Source organism: Haliaeetus albicilla, chromosome 9 (genome assembly GCF_947461875.1).
Source record: "Haliaeetus albicilla chromosome 9, bHalAlb1.1, whole genome shotgun sequence".
Taxonomy (NCBI): Eukaryota; Metazoa; Chordata; class Aves; order Accipitriformes; family Accipitridae; genus Haliaeetus; species Haliaeetus albicilla.
The window spans coordinates 33,961,219-33,987,366 of NC_091491.1; the positions used below are offsets into that span (position 1 = coordinate 33,961,219).

The window sequence follows — 26,148 nt, forward strand, 5'->3', positions numbered from 1 at the left end:
TCTTACAAAAACTAAGAGCATGATGTGTTTGCTGTTAGATCTGCCTGCCTCCTGCCAGATATCTGCAGACAGCCTGTCAAGTTTATATACAGGCTGTCCACATATGTCTGATGCTATTATAAGTTGCTTAGGGTTGTGCTAAAGGTGTCCTAAGTTTCTGGGGTCTGCCATACTGTCTGGAGGGGCCTTTCACTTGTGTTTGTAGCCCCTCCTAGAAAGACCATCTGGGTATGTCCCAATTTCAGAATGGGTAGGTTACTGAGAGCAACATCTATTTGTCCCCCTTGAAAATAGCATCCTACATGACAACAGGGCCAGAGAGTTCTTCTCGATGGGAGACATCCTTACTCAAGGAATTAGGTATCAGTACCTATCTTTAATACCGCCATCATCTTTTAAATTGTTTGCAGGTTGTTTGTTCATGTTGTGCATTTGGCACTATGACAACACTAATGTCATAACTGGGCCGTGGATGGGTTGCATCTCCTATCACAATGATAAGCAAGTCAGGGCCAGGACATAAGTATTCAAAAGGGGCTTCGAGAATATGGTGTGCATTTGTTAAGGAAACATTTGTTAAAGAGTTTATCTGAGCTATCAGACTGCAAATATATTCAGTAAAATAGATTTGCTGTGTTAAATCAACATTGGATTGAGTAGAAGCCAGAAGGTCAAACAGGAGCAGGAAATAAAGGCTGAAATAATAAACAAGACACAATGAGGAGATGCAGGATTTATATGATTTATTGACATACAAATATGGTTAATAAATCCTCCTGAGGTAAATCTCTATTGGGATAGTGATTTGATTAAATATCATTACCCAGGAGCATGAGACAGTTCATCTGAGATAAAATCTGGGAATTCAAAAGGAACACCCAGACATTTACCTGAGGAACCTGCCATTGTGGGAAGTGAATTAAAGCATCTTCATAGCGTACACAAAAGGCTGAATAATCTGTCCATAGCAGACACTTCTTTGACCTTTGTAGAATGTGACTTCTTTCATCATGAAGCAACACCACTACAGCTCTGTGTTCCATGCTGACCTGCTTATGCAGACCCTCCTCTTCCAAACTGCTACTCTCTTGTATTCTTCAGCTTACTGAATGTGGCTGTCTTCAGTCTGGGAGATGCTAATGCTCAGTAAGATTGGTTTCTTAAATGGATGTTGGATTGCTTCTAGGCTTTCTCCTGCAGAGATGCCTGCAGGGTGAAGACTTGTGCCCTGTCAGGTAGCACCATAGCAAGCAATACTAATAGATTTGCTTTGTGGCTCATGCTGAGCACATCAGGTTAAAGCAAACATCTTCCTAAAAGAAAAGTGCATGACAGTATTCCTCTGTAGTTTCAGTGAAGTTTGGAGTATCAAAAGATTTCCAACTTGTCAGCAACACCTCTGATGGAGAAGAGCTACAAAGCAGTGAAGACTTAATTTCTCAAAGGTGGTTTGCAGTTCAGAAGTAGTACATAGCCTTCACATTCCAGTCTGAGGCTACTCCAAGATGATGTAGTGTTTTGAGTTTTCTGGCTTTGGTCATAACAAAACAGTGTTTGGTAACACATCCAGGGAATAGTTTTCCCTTTAGCTTTGGCTGAGGTACACTGTGCTTTCTTTGCCTCCATTTCTTCACCAACAAGGTCTCCTCCTGGCCTCTGTGTTTAGAAGCAGGGTTGAAGGAGAAGATGAACTGCTGGAAAAGAAAAAGAATTGAGTCAGGGACTACTTGACAATATTCAACCCATACAGGTCCATGGGACCAGATCCATCTCCCACAATATTCTTGTATCCAGGTTAGGATGTTAAAGTCTGATGGGTGGACAACTAAATGGATTTAAAAACTAGTTGCATGATTGGTCTCAGAGGGTAGTGGTCAATGGGTCACACTCTACCTGGAAGTGGGCAACAAGTGGAGTGGTGTAGTGATACCTGCTGGTACCTGCCCTGTTTAACACCTTTATCAATGACCTGGAAGAGGCAACAGGGTGCACTGTCAACAAGTTTGCAGATGACACTAAACTGGGAGGAGCAGTTGGTACACTCAGAGACAGGGCCACTGGAACATAAACTCCAGGAATGGGGTGACCAGCATATTAAATACGAAAGGGACAAATGCAAAGTCATGCAACTGGGAAGGACTTCCTTCCAGAAGGACTTCCTTCCTCAAGAAGGAAGAAACCATGTCCTTCCCTCCCAACAGCACAGCAGTGTTGTATAGCTAACAACAATACAGGTTGTAGCCTGACTGTCTGGGGACCAACTCTGCTGAAAAGGACCTGGGAACTTGGTAGACAGCAAGCTGTATGCGAGCCAGCAGTGTGCGCTGGCAGCAAAGGAAGCTATCAGCATCCTGCATTAACAGCAACAGTATTAACAGAAGCAGAGCCAGCAGATTGAGACAAGTGATTATCCCTCTTTGCTTGTCTCTCATGAGATTGCACTGAGAATAAATGCCCTGTCCTGTTTTGGTTCCCCCAGTAGAAGAAAAATATTAATCTGGTGTGAGGTCAACAGAGAGCCATCAAGGTCAGCACTTGTGCTCTATAAGGAGGTGCTGAGGGAACTGGACTTGCCTAGCCTGCAGAAGGGAAGTTTTGGGATGGTTAATATGACGTAACAGCAGCTTTCCAGTCCCTCCAGGCAGGTTACTGAGAGCATGCAGCCAGGTGGTGCATGACAGTAGGACAAGAGATAGCTGACATAAAGTCAAACAAGGGCAGTTCTGACTTGATATAAGGAAAAACATTTTCACCACAAAGATAATCAGGCAGTGGACAAGACTGCCCCAAAAGGTTGTACAGTCTCAATCCTTGGGGGTTTTCAAGACCCAGGTGGATGAAGCCCTGAGCAACCTGCTTTGATCTCACAGCCGACCCAGCTTTGAGAAAGAAGTTGGACTAGAGACCTGAGGTTCCTGCCAACCTGAATTATTCTAGAATGATTCTGTAACAAAGATAAGCTAAAAACCTGTTCAGGTTTGTTCTCAAGGCTTTTCTTAGAGCACTGTCAACCTAGAATATACATCCTCTTGCCTCCATACATCTGTGCTCATGTCATTGTCCACAGTGCTTGCAAGTGTACTTACCATGCTCCCTTGGAGCCTGCTAACAGGCATAGCCAGTTATCCTTTCTTTAAACAGCGGAGTGAAATAATACAATTTGATATATATTAAAGTCTAAGGCTTAAAATTTCTAGTCAATTGTGCTCAACATCTTGTTTTTCTGTTGCTGAAATAATGGTGTATTTTCTAGCTGTTAGAACAACAAGGCATAATTAAATACACGCATGTTATTTGTGTAACCACATGTGTTGCCAGATTTACAGTGGTTGCCAAAAGGTAATACTGCTTACCTGAAGCCACATGCAAATCTGCTTTTGCTTTCATTAAGCAGGTCTAGTGGTAAGGAGACTTTTTAAAGTAAGAAAATGGATTTAGGTTTGTCTGTCTTTTCTCTTTCATCATGGTTTAAAATAGAATAATGCCAGTGAACTCAGTGGACATACAGTGTCATAAAATGATACAACTGAAAGGACAATCTTATTCTCAATAGTCTCATTTCAGCACTTCCCTGATCAAGCGGTTGGTGTTGAGGAAGCTGTTTAACCTGCCTACTCCTCCATTTCTCTGTAAATAACAGTTATCTAGAAAATACAGAAATTACTTGATGGAAGTTTGTGTGAAATACCATACTTTTTCTCTTGATGCACATGCAAGCTGACTGCATCCTCAGCCTAGCAAGGAACAAGATGATGTCAAGTTGTTGTTAGTTCAAGAATGGCCACGTACATGTTGAGAATGCAAAATCTAGTGGAAATAAACTGTGGCCATTGCATGAACAAATACATAATAAGAACTTACTGCCTGTGGTGGAACTGCACTTTGGTCATACATGTTTAAGGCAAACCCAGATCCTAGGAACAATGATTGAAAGGGCTCATTATTTCTCTCAGTCTGTTGTGTTTGGATTAATTTACAGATCATCATGTTAAATTCTGTCTCTGATCTGCATGGCTATATTGACAAAAGTCAGCTGACCCGGGAGCTGGGAGGAACCCTGGAGTATGGCCACAGTCAGTGGATACATCACCGAACTGTGAGTGTTGGTTTTGTTCTTACCCATGTCTACACCCAGAATTGTCCAGATGACAAATGTAGAGTAACCATTAAGTAGTAACTCTTCAGCTGCATTTCAGTCTGCAGATTCTGCTAGAGACTCATGGAAAGCGGAAATCCATGACTCAAATAGAGAAAGGTAAATTCCCCAAAAGCTTGTAATAGAAGTAGTGATCTGTATCTCACTGTTGACCTGGACTAGGGCCTAGCAGTGTCACAGTATTCTTATTCAGCAAGGCCCTTTGGCACATTCTTAGCCTTTGAATAATTGTTGAGATTCATAGACCTTCATTCAGCTCATGGCTGAAGTTGAATATATGCTTTATTTAGCACTTTACTGAATCAAATGTCAAAATTCTCACTTTAATGATTAATTATGTCCATGTTCTTAAAAGAAGAAAAATACTCAAGACACTAGATTTTATTTTCCTTTGTTTTCATTTCTGTGCTACGTAAACATGCACTCCAGCTGGGTCTTATTTTGAGTAACCAAAGAACAGTTAATAATTGTAGGAAGGCAGAAAGACATTTTGTTCCATTACCTTTGAGGACACTTGTAACAGGTTGGTTTGTTGCCTTTTGGGGTTGGTTAATGCATTTCAGTGGCTGCTTCAGAACAATGTAAATAATTCATTATGGTGCCCAGAACAGATGACAGTTTACAAAAAACAGACCCCAAATTCTGGCACATTAGCAGCTGAAATACTGTCTCATCCTATCTAAGGAAAAACAGGCAAAGCTGGGTCCTGATCCTGGAAAATGAATTAATTTCCTGAAGACTGTATGCAATGTTTGTATCTGTGGCTTTACTTTCAAGACTGGTATGTTAGAGCTCATATCTACGTAGTCCCAATATTTTGCGGTGTTTTGAGCAGCCTTCAATTTGAGTCTGTTGTTGCTGACGTGCAGGTTACCTGTAACACTTGGAAAAAGAGCTTTTCTGAGGTATCTTTAAGTCAAATCACTTTTGTCACTTTCCTGCTATAATTTTCTGTGTTTTACTGTCCTTATAAAATCAAATTTTACTCTCCTTGAGAACCACCAAATATTTCAGGCTTCTAAATATGCAAACACAGAATCTGAATTTCCTCTAACACTGGTTTGTAACATTTATAGCTGTGTTGACTACAGTGAGGTTAGGATTGAGACAGGTGAACAGGCTTACATGTTAAAAGTATCAAAAATATGAAACTGTCCTTGCAGGAGGGGTGAGTCTGAAGGAATCATCTATATGAGCTTTCAAACAACTAAAGGCTTGAAAAAATGAGGAAGGGGAGTAAAAAGAAGCACAACAAAGGCTGTATTGTTTGTTAATGACAGGAGTTTACATAAAGCACGACTATATAGTTTGGTAAAATATGTAAATAAAAGTGAGCCAAGATTTGACATGAGTGTGGCTATGTAATCCCCAGTTCTTTTGGTTAAATTTGTTTGAAAAACTTTTACCAAGCACAGAGACTTGAAAAAAACGCACAGATGTAACTTAGGTATATGAAACAATTTACTACTCATACGAACAGGTGAGTGTGGGGGCAAGAAACTATTAAGTGAAACACTGATAAGCTCATTGTGCATGGTGCAGTCAGCCAAGGAATCTCTGCTGGATAAGAGGTTGTCATCAGGGAAGTGTCAGCCTTCATGGCACCTTGAAACAACCTTTCAGTCTTGCTGAGCTACAGTCTTTATCCCCTTTGCTGCTTCTCTTAGTGTTCTCATATCTTGTCCTGCCAGTGCTTTTTCTCTGAAACAGCTTTAAACTGTTGCTAAATGGTAGTGACACAGCAATCTCATTACATAGTTCTTTGTTTCTGCTTTCGTATCTTGAATAGCTAGGAGCCTATGAGCTTTCTTGCCCACCAAGTACATTTTTGGCTTTTAGTAAGCGGCCTTTGGTCGTCGATGGCTCTATCTGTGTTGCAGTCAGAAGTGTGACATTTCAGCCAACTTTATTCCAGGAGTTTCAGTGCTGAGAACAGCAGGCTACAGCTGCTAAGCAGTAAGCCAGAGCATATGTGGGTCTGTACTGCTTATGTTGAAAGCAGGCATGAATTTATGGGAAAAAAAGGGAAGAAGGCTATGAACTCTGCTAGCATTGCCTCATCTGGGACATGTTTCAGATCATATATGTGGAATGTAATTTCCCTCTGCACTTTCTGAATGATCTACCTCCAGTTTGTTTTTCACTGAGCACGCAGCATAATTTTAACTGTCATGGTTGCAAATGGGGAGTTCCCATCATTGCTGGAGAAGGGAATGTAACATGCAACAACTATGTAGTGTTTGACTGGGCGTAAGAGCATCCCTAGTGCTGCTGACTGACTCAAACCATTGGGTGGGTTAGATCAAAAAGTGTAAAGAATAAAGAGCTATAAAGGACAATACAGTCCTACAGAAATTGGAGCCTCATCATGAAAAAACATCCCATGCAGTTACTTGCTACTAGATATAAAGGTTTTAATCACATCTCACAAATCTGATTCTACTCTGAAAACGCAGCATTGTTTTTAAGCCTTCCTCACTTCCCCTTTCTTCAATAAACCCACAGATTTCTGACAAGTTTTGTGTTGGTGCACCCAGGTGATAAAGAAACAGCAATGGTCCAATGGATTTATGCATTTTAACTGTATTTGCACTAAGTTGTTCTTGTATTTGTGTACTAATATGAACAAATGGGAGGGATTAACTGGAATGCATCTAGTACAGAGAGGCAGGATGGGGATGCACATTTTCAGAAGTCAGGGGAAGACAGATTGCTGCTGAGTGAACAATGGCTGAATAAATATAAATGTAAAAAGGCTTTGCCCTATATACTTTCAGAGTCTCCTCAACTTAAATAAAGCCTTAATTAAAATTTTAAACACAGCAGAATTTCCCAGCAAGCATGGGCAGAGGATCTGAAGTTCCAGTCCTTGCTTTGAAGCTGATGTCCTCTGTGGTTTCATTATGTCTTTTAAGCTCTGGGAGTTCTGCAGCTGGTTCATGGAGATGACAATACTTGTAGGCCTGTGAAAAGATAATTTGTGACACAGGATTTAATTTGCAACTTTCGGCATATTCACCCAAAAAAGGCCAATATGGCCAGCTTTACAAGCATGTAATACTTGCAGCACAGTGTGCCTGAAGGACTAAGCATTGATAAAGGGCTAAGGGTAAAAAACCAGTCTGTGACTTTATGCTCTTGCTTTTCCAGGCTATTGAAAACTTTGCAATGACAGTAAAAACAACAGCACAGATGCTACAGACCTTCGGAACAGACCTAGCAGAGACTGAACTTCCCAACGATGTGCAGTGCACAGAGGAGCTCCTCTCTGCACACACTGACCACCATAGCAAGCTGAAGGTGAATGTTGTCTCATGACAGCTCCATCAGCATAATATATGATTTTTGATTTAACAAAATTTTGTGCCATCATTTGGGAGTCCATTGTCTGGAAACTACTGAAGAGGAAAGAAACCGGGGTTCAGGAGGTCGAGATTTGATTCAGCTATGAAAAGGGAATTTTTACAGCTTCAAGAATGACAGAACAGGGAAATGTCACTTCTACTGTATGAGGGTGTGATGGAATCACATCTGGAATAGCATGGGCTCCTGATGAAGAGTTCATCAGAAAGGATGAAGTCACACTGGAGCAGATGTAGAGAACATCCGTGAGGAAAATCCAGATATAGACAGAATGATCTAACTAAACAATGACTGTCGTTTTGTTTCTTTTATAAAAAGCTGGAGCAAGTTTAGCTTTGCAGAGTAGGGCTCAGAAGAAAACATTACTGCTGTCAACAAACACCTTAGGTTAAACACAAGAGAAAAAAATACTGTTTAAGCTATATTAGCACAAGAACACATTTTATGCAACAAGTGTGCAGTGATGTGGGGACTCCTCAGCTGACATGTTAATGTTTGAGCCTCATTGTCCTTTTCATTGCTCATCTTTCATGCTGGGAAGACACATTCTTCTGTGGATGACTCCTTGATAGCTGATGTATTGTGGCTCAGCATTTCACAATGTTGTTTAAGGAAATTCCATTAAGCAGCACAATGTCTCAGCACAGTCTCTCAGCTCACTGAACGATCTGTGGCACACGTTCAATTTGTGGTAGAATAATTTATTCTGCAACCTGCCTGGTCAGAAATGCAATCTGCTCATAAATTATATACTATTCCTTTCCTCAGAAATATATTTACTATTCAGAGTGAATAGATTTAGACTCTGCATTTCTAGAAAAACTTATAAACTTTGGTAAGCATTTCTATTTTGTTCCAACTATTTAATACCTATGAAAGAATCCCCCTTTAGCATTACTATGTTGTCCATCTAAGAGATGTGAGTGTTGTCAGAATAAGTATATACAATTTGTCTGGCTTGGGTTTTTTTCCCCCAGGATGAGCTGAAACTAGCTGTGAAGCAGGGGGCCACCCTACTGACATGCATTAGAGAGCCAGTCACCCGAAGCGCCAACAGCAAACTCAGTCCAGACGAACTGGAAAATGTGGCAACAGTAGAAAGGTCAGTGAAGCTAGATTACCTTGTGCAAGTTGCTAATTTATTCCTAAGAAATGCAAGTGTAATTTAAATGGTTTAAATATGCAGGTTATAAATTCCCACTGGTTCAGCTGTTCAGTGTTTACTGGACAGGTAACTCAGAGAAGGGAGTAGCTTTGAGGAAGCTACTTCATTAAACTGTCAAGGCAAGTTCAAACAAGTCCTGAATTTCTTGGTAATTTTTGGTTGGACCACTAACTACCTGGCTGAAGATGTAATGTGGAATTTACCCCACAACGCATATATCCTCCAAACTTCCTTGCCTGGCTAGAAAGTGGTGTCTGAATCCACGTGAGATGAGAGGGTATGTGCTTGTGCATGTCTGTGGAAAAACTGGGTGAGGAACAGATAAAGATGGTACTCTGAAACATACCCCTTCACAGCTGCATGGAGGGAGAGAGAGAAACCCCTATTCCTTCCTACAATGCTAGTTATTACCATAAAGCTTTTAGTCACTGTGTAGAAGTTTCTGCTGTGCCATGTGATGCAGTGGAAAGAGAAATGCCATGCTAGTATTTCAGTGTGTCTGCATTCACTGAGAACAAAGCTGCCAAAAGTAAAGCTGAGCTGATATTTTTCACTGAATACTTTAAAATCCTTTAAACAGTCATCCCAAAGGAATTTGCTAATTCATCTTGAATTCGACAGCTAGCTTTGATTAAAAACACGTTTTTCAGGGATAGACTGAAAACAGAACTTTGTTTTTGAGAGGAATAGGAGGGAGCTATTGGTGTTTGGCTGAATAACTTGATGATTCCAGCACTCACTGAGCTTGTAGGCAATCAGGCCTGGTCCCCTGCCTGCCCAAACAGTGCCCATCTATTGAAATATAGGATATTCAGAGAAGAATTTATTTTAACTTTTTTTTCTGTTTAAACTGTTCTAATTTGTAATATAATTAATAGATCATTGAGAGACAGTGAGAGTGACTCACTAGTCTGGTGTCAGACATTTTACTCAAGATGTATGACACCTTGATACTAATTTATTTGCGAATAAATGTTTCATCATTTACACAAAGTGAAAGAAACAATGTACATGGGAGGCTTTATGAGCTTCTAATCTATTGTTTTTAATGAACTGGGAAAAATTATTCAGTCCTTGCCTATTTCTGATGGGCGAAGAAAATGAACAAGTGGTAGAGGTCTGCTTTAAACATTCCTTAAAATAATAATTGCATCATATTCAATCTGTATTAGCCTGGGGTGAATTATATTTGAAGAATTGGGTGGAAGCTAGGGAGAGACAGCTGCCTTTGGCTGCCAGCACATGTAACAGCTCTGTGTTCCTGTTGCAGGCCAGGAGGCAGGACTGCAAATGCCACAGCGGATCCATGTAGTTGTCACTCATCAGTCACACTCCTGCCTGTTCCACTGCAAATTTCATTTTCTTTTGCTTAAGGGAAAGTTGATACAGAGCCTTCTTACATAGATGTAGGCTCCCCACCATCTCCCTACCCTGCTTTCTGCCATCAATTGGTGTGACTTAAAATAATGAACTATAGGAAATAAGTAAGTTCTTTTCATTCTAATTTCTTAACAGGTTGTTGGCTCAGTTGGATGAAACAGAAAAGGCTTTTGATCAGTTTTGGACCAAGCATCACCTAAAATTAGAACAATGCCTGCAGCTTCGACACTTTGAACATGATTTTAGAGAGGTATTTCATTTGTTCATTCTGTCTAGCCTTCTCTGGTAAATAAGGTCAAATTTTACCCAAACTTAGAGTATACTGGCAATCCAAAAAGGAGGTTGGGAGAGAAGCCCTTCATTATGAAATAGGAAATGGATATTCAAAATCTAAATTCTTGACAGCTTTCAGATATCTTACAACATTTGAATAAGGCACAGTGAGGAAAGTGCCAGCCTGTTAGGCCAAAATGTGAAACACCGACTTCTTGATAAATCATTTTGCATTTATGTGTGATGTTATCAAATATCACTTCTTCTGTGATGGTAAGTTGCCAATCCCACCAAAGTCCATGGAATACAGTTCAGAAAGCCCAGCTGTCAGGCCAGAGGCTGGAGTAATAAAGACTCTGGAGTTACAGGTCTTCAAAACTGTGTGGGCCTAAATAGTGAGAAGCAGGGCAACTTTTTGAAGAATAGTTGATTGTTGCCTTATTCCTTGGCTTTCCCATTTTGGAACAAGCTGAAAGACTAAACTTGAGATGCAGACTCTTCTAAAAGATGTAGGTGAATGTTTAAAAGCCATAGGTTTGTTAGAATTTTATAAATATCTTGTGATGGGGTTTTGGGTGGGGTTTTTTTGGGGGGGGGTTGTTGTTTGTTTGTTTCTTTTATTTTTTGTTGTTATTGGTTTTTAGGTAAAACTGGCATTGGATAATCTCATGGAAGCACAAGCAGGTTTTGCTGACATTGGAGACAGTGTGACTCGAGTGGAGCACCTCCTAAGGGAACAGAAACAACTGGAAGAGAAAGGACAGGTTTGCACTCAATACAGTATTCTAGCTGCTATAGACGTGATCTTCTAGACACTTCTCTGTCACTGTCCTTACATCACACTTACTCTCGTCTCATGAGTCATTATTTTAAATTGCAAAACTCAGATCCTAATTTCCAGAAGCCAGGGTTGTTCAGACAGAGTAGTTCCAGTTCATTACTTGGAAAGCTAGAATCCAGTTCAAAAATCTAGCCTAACCGGGAAAGGTTAGGTCAATCTTTGGAATCTGAAAAGCTCAGAACACTTAACAGGTTACCTTGGACAGGTAACTTAAGACCATTCTATTCAGACTCATAGCAGTTTGAGGAACACCCATGCCTTCCAATAAACACCTTTCTTTTCCAGATATTTGGACTTCGTAATTCCATCAGCTGGTCAGCTGTGATATACATCACACAATATTATTAGAAAGCATTGAACAAACGAGTAAATTGAATCAGAGGAGGATGCACATGAACAAATGTAAAAGCTGATGATCACCTTTTTTAAGAATAGGATTAAGAATTAGAAATATTGTGATCTTTGCACAGCTCTTCTGCAGAAGCCTAAAGGAATAAAAGTTATAGTAACATGCATTTTCCTTCCATTGTCCACATCACATAACATATTGATGTGTGCTCTATTCCTGTTAGCCACCTCTAATTTCATTCTATTGTGACTAAGCTTATGAATTGTATGTAGTCAGTAGGATCTGAAGAGTTTTCCAAAATACCTCTTGGAATCAAAAATAAACTAAAGCATTACAAACCTGGCAATTAGTGAGTGAAAAAAATATAGGTTTTTTGATTATTGGGAACTTTGCAGGGAAAAAAACTTGTATAATGAATGTCCCCAGTATGTGAGAAAGAAGGCGGCATACACTCACAGAATCACAGTTATCACAGAATGATTAAGGATGGAATAGACCTCTGGAGGTCATCTTGTTCAAGCAGGGCCACCTAGAGCAGGTTGCCCAGGAGGGCAGGTTGTCCAGATGGCTTTTTAGCATCTTCAAGGAGGGAGACTCCACAACCCCTCTGGGCAACCTTTTCCAATGCTTGGTCACCCTCACAGCAAAAAAGTGTTTTCTGATCTTCACATGGAACCTCTTGTGTTTCCATATACTCACTGACAACAAAGTAGGTCTTCAATGTAAATATAAAGTAAGACATATCAGCTAGATTAATATCCCAAACCTTTACCTCCAGGCTACAGCAGGGATTACAGAGATGGTTTGTCTTTATTATGCATGTCATTTTAAGATCTAACTTTGGATTTTTTCTCATTAATTTCACAGGAACCTTTGGAGAAGGCCCAGTCTCTAGCTCTCCATGGAGAACAGCTCATCCAAAACAACCATTATGCAGTTGACTCCATTAGACCAAAGTGTGTTGAACTCAGGCGTATTTGTGATGACTTTACCAATGAGACCAAGAAAAAGTATGATATTTTGGGAAAGTCTCTTGAGCTGCATAAGCAGTTAGATAAGGTGAGTGAACCTTCTCAGATAACAGCCCTGGTAAGGTTCTACTGATAATGAATGTTTTTATAAGCTCAGGTAATTTGGATGAAGAGAAAAAGTATTTATTCTTTTTTTTTCTCCATTTCATTCAGAAACTGTTACTATAAAAATTGGAGCAGTAGCTTCCCATAATTGTGGTTTTAAAATGATGAAAAGTAGGAAATAAAACTAAGAAAAAATTGAGCTAGACCTAAATTTGAAATGAGAACTGAATGTATTCCGGTGCTTAAAGATGAACAGTATACTGCTTGTTCAGCTGTTTTCACTTTCTGTGATCTAGCTAGAATAGCAAACTAAATGGTTTGCGAATGTCTGCATGCTATTCCAGCCTTATCTGAAACAGAAATTACCAAAACCCACTTTGGAGTATTTTTAACTGAGTTTTATAGGCCTGAGAAATTTTGGGGAGTTTTGATAAGGTTCAAATACTCATTTTGGTTTTTGGATAATTGTGTGACCGAACACCGAAATGAGGTAGTACAGCTGACAGATTCAATTTGCAGCAACCACAGTAACACTTCCCCTCTTTGCTCAGAATACTATTATTTTACATGTTACTGGACCATCTAAACCATGAGAGCTAAACAGAACTTTCTATTGTTCTATGTATCTAGGTGGGGTGACTTGTGGCCGGGAACTGTTGGGTGCTACTAAGTAACATTCATTCCCTTTAGTGACATGTTAAGGCAAATCCATATTTCATGGAGTAGAAGCAACACTTCAGAACATGGACTGTCAGTAATGATGGAGTCCTTCTTGCCCCATTTTTCTTTAAAGGCAAGCCAATGGTGTGAAGCTGGAATCTACCTCTTAGCTTCCCAAGCTGTGGACAAGTGCCAGTCACAAGAGGGAGCTGAAACTGCACTCGTTGAAATTGAGAAGTTCCTGGTAACAGCTAAGGAACACCAGCTCTCTAACCCGAAGGAGTTCTACAATCAGTTTGACATGATCCTCACCCCCGAAATAAAGGTAAAACCCCTCCGATGTGCATGCACTCACTTAGAATTTCAAAATTACCAATTGCCTTGTACATGAGAGTGTACTGGGCTATGTATTTTGAGTCTGCTCAGATCTGCCTCTTTCCCTACACCAGAAGGGCACAGAGGTGACCACTTGGGGCAGTAAGTTTTACTCAGATGAGTAGTCATGGAATACTTATGTAAGTTTTCTTCAGAGGAGTGCTAGAAACACTGCGTTAGTCACCTACTCAGTGAAACTGAGATCTGTTTGGAGTGCATGGGCTGGGTTGCATTAAACTGCAGCATAGTATGATCTTCAGCTCTAGTCTGAGTCTGGGTAAGAGAAGTCCTTTCTTAACGTGCTCAGTCCAGCACTGACAACCATCTGTTGCTTCTCTTTTCTTTGCCTAGGCCAATGCCCAAAGAATTCTACAAAAACTAGAAGATGTACAAGAAATGTTTGACAAGAGGCAAGTAAGTCTGAAGAAGCTGGCAGCCAAACAGACCCGGCCAGTACAACCTGTTGCCCCACATCCTGAATCTTCCCCAAAGCGAGCATCACCAAAGATTACCAGACCAGCAGGAGTAGGTAGGCCTTGAACAGCTGCTTTCAGATACACACCAATGTTTTGTCCACATGGTCATGTTTAATTGTTGTTATCAGAATGGAGACTTCATTTGATGTTCAGTGTCATGTCAGCCTTGTAGGCCCAGCTGTTAAAAATGAATTTGAAATATCTGTCGCTCCAAATATATAAACAAGGGTGAATAAAAAGATTCAGGCCTCTCTTCCTAGGTCTAATCTACAGAGTACATTTCTATACTGTTTCTCAGTATGTCTTATATTGCTAATTCTTGAAAACCCAAACGAGGCTAGTCACTGCAAGTATACAAAGTAAACATGAAAACCTCTTTTACATTGCATATACTGTAATGTGAATATTTGGGTTTAAAGGGTCACAATCCCTCAAGATTCAATCAGATACTTGCAAAGGCTAAGGGATCATTAGTGACACTGACTCATTTGTGCAATTTTTGCTTTTTTCCCTCTACATAACTGTTTATTCACTTTCTAGTGTTGTCCTCTACCAACTGTAAAAGCTGAACATTGCTTCTCTTTGGAATTTACTGAAAGTTCCTGATTTGAAGTTAGCATGTGCCTTTAACCAAGATAGCTATTTTCTGCAAAAGAACGTGGGTGAAGCTAATTTGAAATAGTGCATCTTGGAGACCAGCTACCCTGTACTTGGTGGCAGAAAGGGGTTGTCCCTCTTCAGCAGAGAGGCTTATAAGAAATTAAAAAATGGAACCTTAGGGTTTTTTAAAAGGGGAACCTCTAGCAAAAAGCCTTGAAAAATACCTAATTTGCATGAAGAGCATGCAATAAACTTTGCTTTCTCAACAGGAAGATTAGGATGGCCAGTACCCTAACCATTTTGCTTTCTAGGCATATTATCACAAGGTCACACAAATGTCCCTGTTGTTCTCCTCTGCTCCCCAACACTCATCCTTTCTTACCAAGGAGGATCATCTTCTTCTAGTTACCATGCTGGTTTGACAGCTGTACTTTTTCCCCCCAGCCATGCTAGCTGTGTTCTTAACATACAGTTGCTACCTCAAGTTTCAGCTTCATTATTGGCTTAAGGCAAGCTGAGACCACAATGCCTTTGAAGAGGTCCTGCTCTGCTACCCACACATTCTCCAGCAATGTGTTCCCCTCTTGTACTGTTGTTGGCAGTCAGTTAGGTGTATGAGTTGTGATTTACCTTGGAAACTCAATGAACTGACTGCAAAAATGTAGTAATTACTTTTCCATTGCATAAGTTACAAAAATGCAGGGAGCTCTGGAGATCACATAGCCCAATAACCTGCTCAAAGCAGCACTAACTTCAAAGTTGATCAGATTGTTCACTGTGTGGCCACTAGTGCTGAAGCAAAGGAAGTTGCAGAAAAATGGGGTTATGGGGTCAGTAGGTCAGAGCTAGTTAGTCCCTGTTAGTGGTAGTACAGTTTTAGAATGGCTTTCACCTATTGTGAAACTGTGTCTTCAGGCTAAAAGCTAGTCTTGCATTTCTTTTTATACATGCAGTCTCTTGATTGTGTTTCATGAACTTTTTTCTTGTCATTTTAGAGCACTTGCAGATTTTTTTAATTAAACTTTTGATGTAGATAGAACCTTAAAGAATAGTCACTACTATATAAATGGCAATGCTTTAAGTTTTGATTCTTGTTCATACAGCCAATCCAATACTATTAGCTCTTTCACAGAGAATCATGAGATACTCCCTTGCTCTGACCCTTGTATTGCAGTTCAGTGTTATACAACACAATACAGGATAACTGTGTGACAAGGATTAGACTCTGATGTCCTATTGCAACTTAATAGGTAGATGAAATTTATTTTAAAGTGTTACTCCAGTTGTTCTCTGAGGCAATGCAAAGTGCAACCCAGTCCTGTTCAGACATTGATAAGTAGACTGTAGTATCTCATTCAAATTCTTTGTGCCTGAAGATGATTGACTTAAAGTACCTCTGTACAAAGAAACAGAAGTCTCTGACTATCTACAGCTTATCCTGTGGCTCAAAACCAGTTACTTTACCTGCTGTGAATAGTACATGTATATTTACATATATTGTGTAATGGCAACCTTTGGGTATTACCCAATTGTCCACAACAAAGAGTTATACTTTGAATTTCCTGAGTGTGCTTTCCCTCAGAATGCCAAAGCACTTGGCAACTATTGGTAAGTATTCTAACCTCTTTTTTTCAGAAAGAAAACTGAAGCACAGATAAACTGAGTGATTCAACAAGGGGTTTCACTGTCTGAGTCTGAAATGTGGCTGAGAATAGAAACAGGAACACTAAGTCCTATTCCAACCCATGAAAATGAGGCTGTGAAATTCTGCTCTTCTTGAAGCTACTCTCTTTTGGACTTTCCTCTGTGCCCTTTCTTCACATTCACAGGATCAATACAGTATCAGCATTTATTTATGGGGAGAATTTACTCAGCACTATCTTGGAAAAATGAGAGGCTAAAAGCACCTTCTTGAAACAGATATTGTAACTCATTGTTATTTGTTACCCAGGTCATACATGAATATTTCTAAAAGTTGCAAAATAGAATATGGCAACGGGAAAATACCATATTCCTAGGCTGTGTAAATACAAAGGCAGGCAAAGGCAATAAAATGTGGTAAACAGAAATAGAAGACCAGAAAGAAAGGCTTTTGTCCCCAGGCAGCAGATGTAACAATACCATGGCAGCATTGCAATGGTTGTGAAAGGAAAAAAAGTTATGTTCGTTCCAGAATAGATTTTGTTTTGTTTTGTTTTCACTTGCTGACTATCCATTTCCCTAACAAGGAGTGGTAGGAAAAATTCAATGCAATTCAGGGTGCTAATGGAAAAATCTTAACAGATGTGAAGGCTCAGGCATGAAATACTCCATTATTGTAACTGTGAGACTCTTCATTTTACATGGACATATACATAGGTACATACAGGCAGAGCTGATACCATGTATGAGAGAAGGGGCAGATTTCTATCAGGGAAACGACTGTGACAGTTTCTAATGTCTATGTCCTTATGGTCTCTGGTGACTGTTGGCGATGTCTTAGCTTACTGAAGATCCAGAAAGGCAGCTCAGAGCTGCACTGTAAACTCTCCCTCACTCAATGCTTTTCTGTGGGTCTGGAAATTCTGAAACAAAATTTTAAATTCATCCCATTTTTGCTTGAAGCTTTCGGTTTCACAAATGAGCTTGTAAATTTTGCAGGGACAGGCCTGTTCAATGTTGAAAAACTAGTACTGGAAGTATCAAAAGTCTATGCCAGCTGGACTTGGTGCACATTTTAGCTGTGGGAATCTGCTTAAATACTATTCACAGACCAATCCAGAAAAGGCAGAAAACCCTCTGCTGACCCTTTTATAATAAATGCCTTGAAAATATTTTAGTAGTATATATGACATCTTATTTCACAGAGAATTCTGTTTACTCCCAGTGCAAGCTGCTTGAATACTGCTAATGGCTAAGCTTGTGCCTGTATGTGTTGGGAGGAAAGAAGTGGCATTTGATGGGGAAATTCCTTTGCTCTAGTTCACTTCTGAGGGCATCATTTTTGATGATTTGACTACATATTTGTGGTCTGTGTTTCTGTAAGAAACTCCTTAGCTGGAGAGAATTGGGATAGGTCCACAAAGTCAAACCATGCAGGCTCGTATTGGCCATAGGCTGTCAGGCATAGTGGGATAAGCCACAGAACTGTAAAGGATAATATAAACTATTAGCAATGACTGTAGTTATCATTTCTCTATTTTAATTTGCTTGTAATTGTCCCAAACTCTAACTCTCTGAAATGAAAGTTTCCCAAAGGCTGTCTTCTTCAGCCTGACACTTTTTTGGAAAACCTCAGTAAAAAAATTATTTGGCCATCTCGGTGAACAAGGCTAGGAAAATTGTCTTGCTTTAGTTACCTTTGTGGCAAGAGCTGGAACATGGCAGTACAAAATAGTTTTGTCCCTTCCTAGAGTGTCCAGATTTAGCAGAATTATAAGCACTTGGGAAAAAAAAAAAATCTCAGTTCATATATGTTTGTTGTGCATGAACTTGCTACAGTTTGGCTCCTATAGTCTCATTTCCTTTGTTGTCAGCAAAAAACTTTGGAACCCGGAGACAATATATGTTTCTTATCCCCTGCATTGCTTGTTTCCTTACAGTATGATCTTGCAGCAGCTTAAGCCTTTCTTAATGCAGAGCTGTCACAGTCTCCCTTTCTCCTCTCCTCTTTGCCCAGCACAGCAGTCTGTTTGTGACTCTGCTTTCCCTCAATACTTACAGTCACATAACTAGTGGGAACAAAGGAGGGAACTGAAAACTGTCACTGGGGGGGTGGGGGCTTGCTTTGTTTTGGCTAGTTCAGCTCTTCATCATCCAGTTCCATGAACAGCAGTACTGACAAAAAAGGAGATGGAAGTGTGTGGCCAAAGGTTGGGAGGAAAGGAAGAACTGTACCAGACTCAGTTCAGATGGGTTTCAATTGTTCCGGAGTTACCTCTGAAACTGTAACTATTACTGCTGCTTTTATTCCTGCTGACATTGGAAAGAGAAGCTGGTGCTGTAGGTGTAAACGTTTCAACCCTGTTAAAAACCCATGTGGGTGTTAATGTGATTCAACTTAGTGCAATTTGGGGGGGTTTGTTTTTAATAACTTGTGCAACTACATAAAGAAATCTACACTGAAAGAGCAGTGAAAGACTGAAATCAGAATTACTGGGCAGGGCATGTGCTCTTGAACATATGAAGTGGCACACAATATTCAGTAATCTGAAAATTGAGTTCTAAAAATGTCAAGTTGGTCTCCCAAAGTAGTGTATTCTCTTTTGATCTTTATCTATGAAACTCAGAGACCTCAGTGTGGTTGATAACAGCCTGTTACCTCTGAGAAGTGTTGTGAAAACAGCTCAGTAAATATTTATGAAGCACTTGAATTGTAAAAAATGACTATTAGAAAGAAGAGTTATATTCAGAGCAGGGATTGAAATAGCATATGGATAGTAAGGCTCTGGGCCTCCACTGAGACATACAGATAAATCAAAATAGTGAATAGCTGTTGATGATTAAGTGGTTTTGAGTCCATGCACTGAATGAGGCAAGGATTCTTAGAGGAGGGTGGACCAAGATGCCTTAGCAGCAAAGGGACAAAATTAGGGTTGCACATGTAGCTTTGCTTCTGGCATCTCCTGTCTTTTAAATGCTAAAATATAAAATATTCACCTAGGAATTTCTCTGTGTGCAACATAAATGTGAAATACAGGAGCAGAGATGTCAAAATTTCCGTGAGCTCATTAAGCAAATAACTTGTTTAACAGCACATTGCACACACAAAATCCACACCTCACCCTACAAACGTCTTAGAATGCCAACTTGGAACATGAAATTCATATGGGAGAACACAGCTGGAGCTTTTTCAGTTCTTTAAATAATAAAATTTAAACTGTTTCCTTCTCAGTTAAATGTGTATGACTGCTCATTGGATCCATTCCAGCGTTCCTCAGTCACTAATGCATAACACTTACTAACTAATAACATCTGGATAGCCAACAGAAGAAGAATGTCTTGTAAGAGTCTGGGGATGTGTGCAGGAGAAGTGAGGCTGCAGAGAGATTAGCTGACTCAGAAAAGATAGTGCATGTGATTTTCATTAATGGTTTTGGGAAACCACCCGTTTCTATAGTTCAAGATATTTCTATAAACTATGCAGAGAAAAGAAGATGCTTTCAATTTTGCAGCTGTAGGGCTGCTATCATACTTGGGCAAGTCTGAGGAAACCAAGTGGTGTGTCTCCTTGTAGAATAATATTCCACATACAGGGGCCTTGCTCTATGCTTCTTATACGGGCAGATTTTCAGGGGGCTTGACAGCAATTTCCCTGGAGCAAAGAAGTATAGATTATATTGCCTAAGAATGGAAAAGACTTTATTAGGCCATTAAATGATAAACCTTAGATGCTCTGGTGTTTCTTTAGCTGCCTAAGCAAGCTGTTTTTTCATCACCAGCATTCAAAACAACTAAGTCATTAAATTATCTTCAAAGCCCCAATAAACAGTTTAGCAGACTAGTTGTTTCCATGCCTGTTCTTGCCAAAGGACTTTGAGTCTGCTGTAGGTGATTAGTGAGAACACACAAACTCTCCCACAGAAAACAGATGGGGAAGCATGTGGTTGGGAAATTCACACAAGACCTGAACGTAAAGCATGGTACTTATTTGAGGGGAGCTTTGAATGTCTTAAAAATACTGGGTGTGTGTCATAACCCTTGACTACAGAGTCTGTGTCTTTTGCTAGCTAAAGAGCAAACTTGAGGCCAGTTACCCAGATGGACTAATCTAGTTGTCTCTGAGTACCTGGGAGCCGCACACAGTTCTGTTTGTGCCTCACTGTGTGATGCAGCCCCCCACAGTGAGAGATGAATGCCTGAGAGATGGTGCCTGTACCCTGCCATGCAGGAGCAGTGTGGGGAAATGGGTGAAACCACAGCCTTTTGTGACAAGCAGCACAGCAAGTTGTTCTCACTGAATTTATTTCTGTCCTGGAGTGGTGGAGAGACTGCAAAGCAACATTGAGCACATGAGTCTATGTCCTTTCCTAGCAGCTTAGGGACAGTACAGCCCACATTACCATTTGCTGTAGGCTAGGTAATAAAACAGTAATCCCATATTTATCACACAACTTGCTCATAAAAAATTAGTAAGTAGTACTGAAGCCCCATAGAAGAACAGTGGTGCTCCAGGTGAATGCAAGTGATAGACCCAAACCTTGCTTTACTGTAAATATCACTGCATAAAAAGTTTGCCTCTGCATACAATGCCCTTTAACAATACTTGCTTTAAAAGCAGAATCAAGCAATTTAAAATATTAATGAGTTCAAAATGAAATCTTCATTACTCGTTGTCCAGGGAAGTACAGTGAGACAATAGGATGAAAACAACCTTGAAACCATGCAGACTTTAGACTGTTTATAGTTATAGTTTTCCTTTGTTCCTGTGCCTTTGTTCTTTCAGTAAGCAGTCGAACACTGTAACTTTCAGCTTCCTCAGCAGTACAGTAATGACCCTGAAACAGCCAACTGTACTGAATTTTATAAGGGAGTTCCTCTTATAAAATATTTCCCTTTCTACAGTAATTAGTGCAGTAATAATTGGCAGGTATTTGGGCTGTTTCTTTCTAAATTGCTCCAGAAACTACTTATATGTAGTAACATGCAGCAGTCTCTGAATACAGGCCAGTCAGTAACTCAAAAGTACTCTGGAGCATAACTGAAAACAGATTGCTTCCTGTTTTCAATTCATTTCTGGGTCAAATTTGAAGGGGAAAGTTTGCTGTGTCAATCTGAATCAAATTCACCCCTGAAATACCAGCAGCTGGATTTGACTGCTTTCTTATCTTGTATCTGCCTCCTTCTTTCTGAAATACATCATACTGATGAAGCCAAGACTAAGCTAGTAAACTGACCCGAGTAATTTGCTGCTGGATCAAGGATCATCTGTACTTGGGCTTTTTGTGAATGTGTCATTTTTTACTTAAACTCTCCAGTGCTGTCTTTCCTGGATCACCTTGAGCTGAGTTTGTAAGTTGTGATCCAGACATCAAAGTCATAACTGATTTCCATGTTTTCTGCCAACTGCTTTCAGCCAGGATTTTCATATCAGTATCAACCATCCCTTCAAGATAGAAAGTTTTCTGATTAATGAATAGGTTGAACAACTTGGTATTGCTGACTATGCTGTTCTAAGCAAAAGTTGTCATGTTTCCTAAAGTTATTTCCTTTGCTTCCATTCCTTTTAATAACACATCTAGTATATATAAAACTTGGGAATTAACTTTGTAGAGCAATCCAATGGGCTGAACTCAGATTTAGATAGGGTAACTGGACATTGGCAGCATATCTAGGGTATTCAGGAGTGGCTGGTAAGCATGTGGGGAAAAGTATGAAACAATGTCTTGGTTTTCTTTAATTGAATCAGGATTTTTGTGATCAAGTCCTAGATTTTTTTTTTTTTTTTTAAATGCTGATTTCTCAAGGTATAAATAGGATGTAGTTGGGAGAGGCTCCAGGAGAGAATATTGTTCAGTGTGATTGATAGGTATGATCACAGCCCATGTCTTCTCAAGATGGTGGTAGATGAGAATTTAAGGCTAAATAGAATCTTCAGGATGCATTATTATGGAAAAGAATGAATTTGTTGATGCTTATAACCACTTTACTCAGGGATTCATGAGGAAAATCATAAAAGGCCCTATCTGAAAATTTGTCAAATAGTTGATGAATGTTGGTATTCTGGTTTTGCCAACAGTAGAACTCATCCTCCCTACAGATTAGAAAGGTATGGAGAACGTTGACAATAAGGACAAATAGCTTATATTTGCTGCGTGTTGCCTTTTTTTTTTTTTTCTTCCCTCTTGGCTTCAAAATGTCAGTACACCATTTTTCGGGTGAAATAAAAATACCTTTGAGAGAACAATTACTATTTCATTGAAAACTTTCTTGGGGATGGGAAAAAGGCATCTGTTGAAAGTAGTGCTCAAAATCAAAACAAATCCCCTGCTGTATATTCTGAAAGAGAGTGATGGAAGAACCAAATAGAGTCGACATTTGCATTTCAGCTCAGTCCTGGGAACCATAAGAATCTTCTACTGGTCAATTATAGCTGCTGGTGGCTGCCAGACTTCGCTGTTCCATTGAAGAAACTTTCTAATATGGAGTCATTGTGAGGAAGTAATAGGCATGAAATGGACATTGCCAAGTCCTCATGTCATTCAGCATGGGATAAAACCAGGAAGATTTAGGAAAGAGCTGGAGAGAAGCTGCTTTAATTAATTCTCTTCCCAGCTGCATGATAAGGCAGTTGAAAAGACACAGCATAGAAGAAATGTCAGCTTCTGTTATTATTGTCTATGAAACTGCTATGTTGTCTTTTTAACTTTCTATGCTTTTTTTTTTTACTACATTAAAAGAAGAATTTAATAAGGGCATTTGAAAATTTGTTAGTGTGTTCTTTTAAAAAAAGTATTCCATCCTCTTTGTCTTGGTTTTAGTGGGATAGAGTTAAGTTTCTCCTTACAGTACACTGTGTTTGGATTTAGTGTGAGAATAATGTTGATAATGCACAGATGTTTTAGTTGTTGCTAAGTAGCACTTATCCCAAGTTAAGGATTTTTCAGTTTCCCATGCTCTGCCAGTGAGCAGGTACATAAGAAGCTGGGAAGGAATGGGGCCAGGACAGCTGACCCTAACTAGCCAAAGGGATATTCCATACCATGGGACATCCTGCTCAGTATATATACTGGGGGGAGTTGGCTGTGAGGGGCAGATTGCTGCTCGGGCATGGGTCAGTGGGTGGTGAGCAATTGCATTGTGCATCACTTTTTGGGGGAGGGGTTATTTTTTTTCCTTTTTAAAATTATATTCCTTTTTATTATTATTATATTATTGTTGTTAGTATTTTATTTTACTGTAGTTATTAAATTGTTCTTATCTCAATCCATGAGTTTTAATTTTTACTTTTTTTTCCTGATTCTCCTCCCCAACCCACTGCAGGGGTAGGAGGAATGAGCAAGCAGCTGTGTAGTGTCTAGTTGCTGGCTGAGCTTAAACCATGCCACTCTCCTACATAAAGCTTTTGATACTATGTACTCCTCATTCAAAGAAGTCTGCATCTTTTTTTATTGTATCCCTCAGCTTCTCACAGAGAAGTTCTTCGTGACCACCAAGACTCTCAATGCCTCAAAACGTTAAACTTGATGAAACCATCTTAAACAGAATGTTACCAGATGCATTTGAAAACACCAGCTTTTATTTTTAGAGAAGTTCTTGTTTAATTAGAAAGTTTTCCCACAATAAAACTGAAAAGGACTTAATCTCAGAATTGCAACAATTTTGTTCATTGTTGCCTGACCCAGATTCTCTCATCATTTCATCTGGTATTCATATTTGGTTTTACCATGACATGCATGGTTGCCTGTATCAATTCAGCAACTAAGAAAAAGGAGAGCACTGTTTGCCTTGTACTTCTATAGCAGGCACTGTGAATTCATTATCAATTTAAAACAAAGATACACACTGTAACAGAGAGATTCCTTTCTCCTCAAGTGAAATCTATGATTCCCCTTCTCACAGTTTGTTCTAAACCTTTTCTTTGGACAGCAGTCTCAGGGTAAGTGGTTATGTTGTTAAGAATGATTTTCTAGTAGCATTAGACAACTGTCAACTGTGGTTTACAGAGCCTGCAAGGCCCAACAAACCTGACACAACAGAGTATATTCTGAAACAGTTTCCTCAGATTCACTGTCATTATATACATGGTCACAGCAACTTGTTGAACACCTTCTCTTTTGAGACTTGTTCACATGATGAAACCTTACAGGGAACAATCCTTTATAATCTGACACTAGATAACCATTACCAGAACCAAAATTTCCTTTCTTTGGGCCCACACAAGTAATAACACCTGAGCTGAAAAACTATGCAAGGGAAAATTACCCAACTGTTGATACAGCTGGCTAACATTTACCTGTGCTACCCTGAAGATGGTTGCCAGGGAGGAAGCCAAACCAAAGTAGTCATTACAGTGTGGAGCTGTAGGTCCCAATTTGAGACACAGCAGAGCACCAAACAATGCAGCCCATCCCTTGTGCCAGCTGGTCCTTCACCACTCCAGCCACAATTCATTCTCTAAGCCAGGTCTCAGTTACCGCTGATGTGACAGGATCTTTGCTCATTGCTTTTATGAGGAAGTAGGATTTCAACTTTCAGCACACATCTTCTAATGTTACTTTCTTTTTGACTCCTTCAGCTACCAACAGGAGGTCCACAGAAATTTCCTGCCCTCCAAAGACCATTTCTGAAGTAGAGTTATCAAAAAAGAAAAACATCAAGAAGACTAAAGGTGGAATTAAGGTAGGCATATCTGTGTTTTAGGGACATCCCATATTGTGAGAGAACTCAAACCAATATATAGGTTTACACACTTGGAATTAAAAAATTGAACATTTAGAAGTTAATTCTCTGCTAAGCATTTTTTTTTACAGTTCATGTTGCAGTTTGAAAGTTACTCAGATGACAGTGTTAAAAAAGATTTATGCTCATGCACATGGAAAAAACAAGTTACACTAAAGTAGAAATCACTTTCAATGAATGAAAGGGGAAAGGTGAAGGGAATGTCCAACAACAATACATTAAAGTGCCTCCAAAGTTTCTGTCTTTCCTTATAGCATGTGAACTATTTTGTTTCTAAAACTGGAATCTTATTCCAGCTCCTCTGAAGTTGTGTTACGTTCAGGGTTTTACAAAGTTATATATTTTTTCCTCATTTAAGTATTTTCTAAGGGTAGTTTCTACACAAAGGAGGAAAGACTAGACATTTAATACTTAGAAATAAACCAACAAACAACCAAGCAACCAAAGAAAAATTCCACCGTTACCTGTTGCTGCATGGGCAAGTAAGGTTCAGGGAAATGTATTTTGCTTTTGTGTCTCTATGATGAAATTTGTTGCATTATTTTTTCTGCAGCAAGATTCTGTTTAGGACTCTTTGGACATCCTTATCCTTTCCACCCTATTCCCAAGCCTGACAGCATTTAAGAATCCCGCCCTGACAGTAGGGAGTCTTTTGTTTGAGCTGTAGAGACTGACTGGGATAACAAGCTATCAAGACAGCATTTGGCCCTCCTTGAGTATTTTAAGACTGGAAGCAGTAGGATCCAGAAACTTCATTCATCTGCAACTCTTGTAACTAAGATGAACAGCACCTGCATCCTGAAACTTCTCATTTGCCCAAGCTAGGTGAAACATCCACTTTCAGAGACCAGACTTCTTTTCTTCCTCATTTGTCTTATTTAAAATGTTTGGGTTTAGATGAGGTAAATATACCTGTGAGAGAGAGGAAGAGTACCACTGAAGTCGTATTCTGAATGGTCTGTGCACAAGTGCTATGTAACTTTGCCAATATCCCCTTTAAAATTTACCAAAAATAAGACAGAAATCAAATCATATGCAGTGCCATTCACTCACA

At 39.6% G+C, this 26,148-nt stretch overlaps 1 protein-coding gene across 16 annotated transcripts in view; it reads left to right on the top strand.

Moving 5' to 3' along the window:
* Positions 1 to 26,148, top strand: part of MCF2L2 (MCF.2 cell line derived transforming sequence-like 2) — a 187,689-nt gene that overhangs the window by 64,502 nt on the left and 97,039 nt on the right. For all 16 annotated transcript variants that reach the window (XM_069792609.1, XM_069792620.1, XM_069792607.1 and 13 more), the window contains exons 6-14: positions 3,980 to 4,096; positions 7,307 to 7,456; positions 8,497 to 8,621; positions 10,200 to 10,314; positions 10,982 to 11,101; positions 12,395 to 12,586; positions 13,397 to 13,588; positions 13,990 to 14,167; positions 24,931 to 25,034. In XM_069792609.1, coding sequence (XP_069648710.1) covers positions 3,980 to 4,096; positions 7,307 to 7,456; positions 8,497 to 8,621; positions 10,200 to 10,314; positions 10,982 to 11,101; positions 12,395 to 12,586; positions 13,397 to 13,588; positions 13,990 to 14,167; positions 24,931 to 25,034 — 1,293 coding nt within the window. The remainder of the gene's footprint in view (positions 1 to 3,979; positions 4,097 to 7,306; positions 7,457 to 8,496; positions 8,622 to 10,199; positions 10,315 to 10,981; positions 11,102 to 12,394; positions 12,587 to 13,396; positions 13,589 to 13,989; positions 14,168 to 24,930; positions 25,035 to 26,148) is intronic.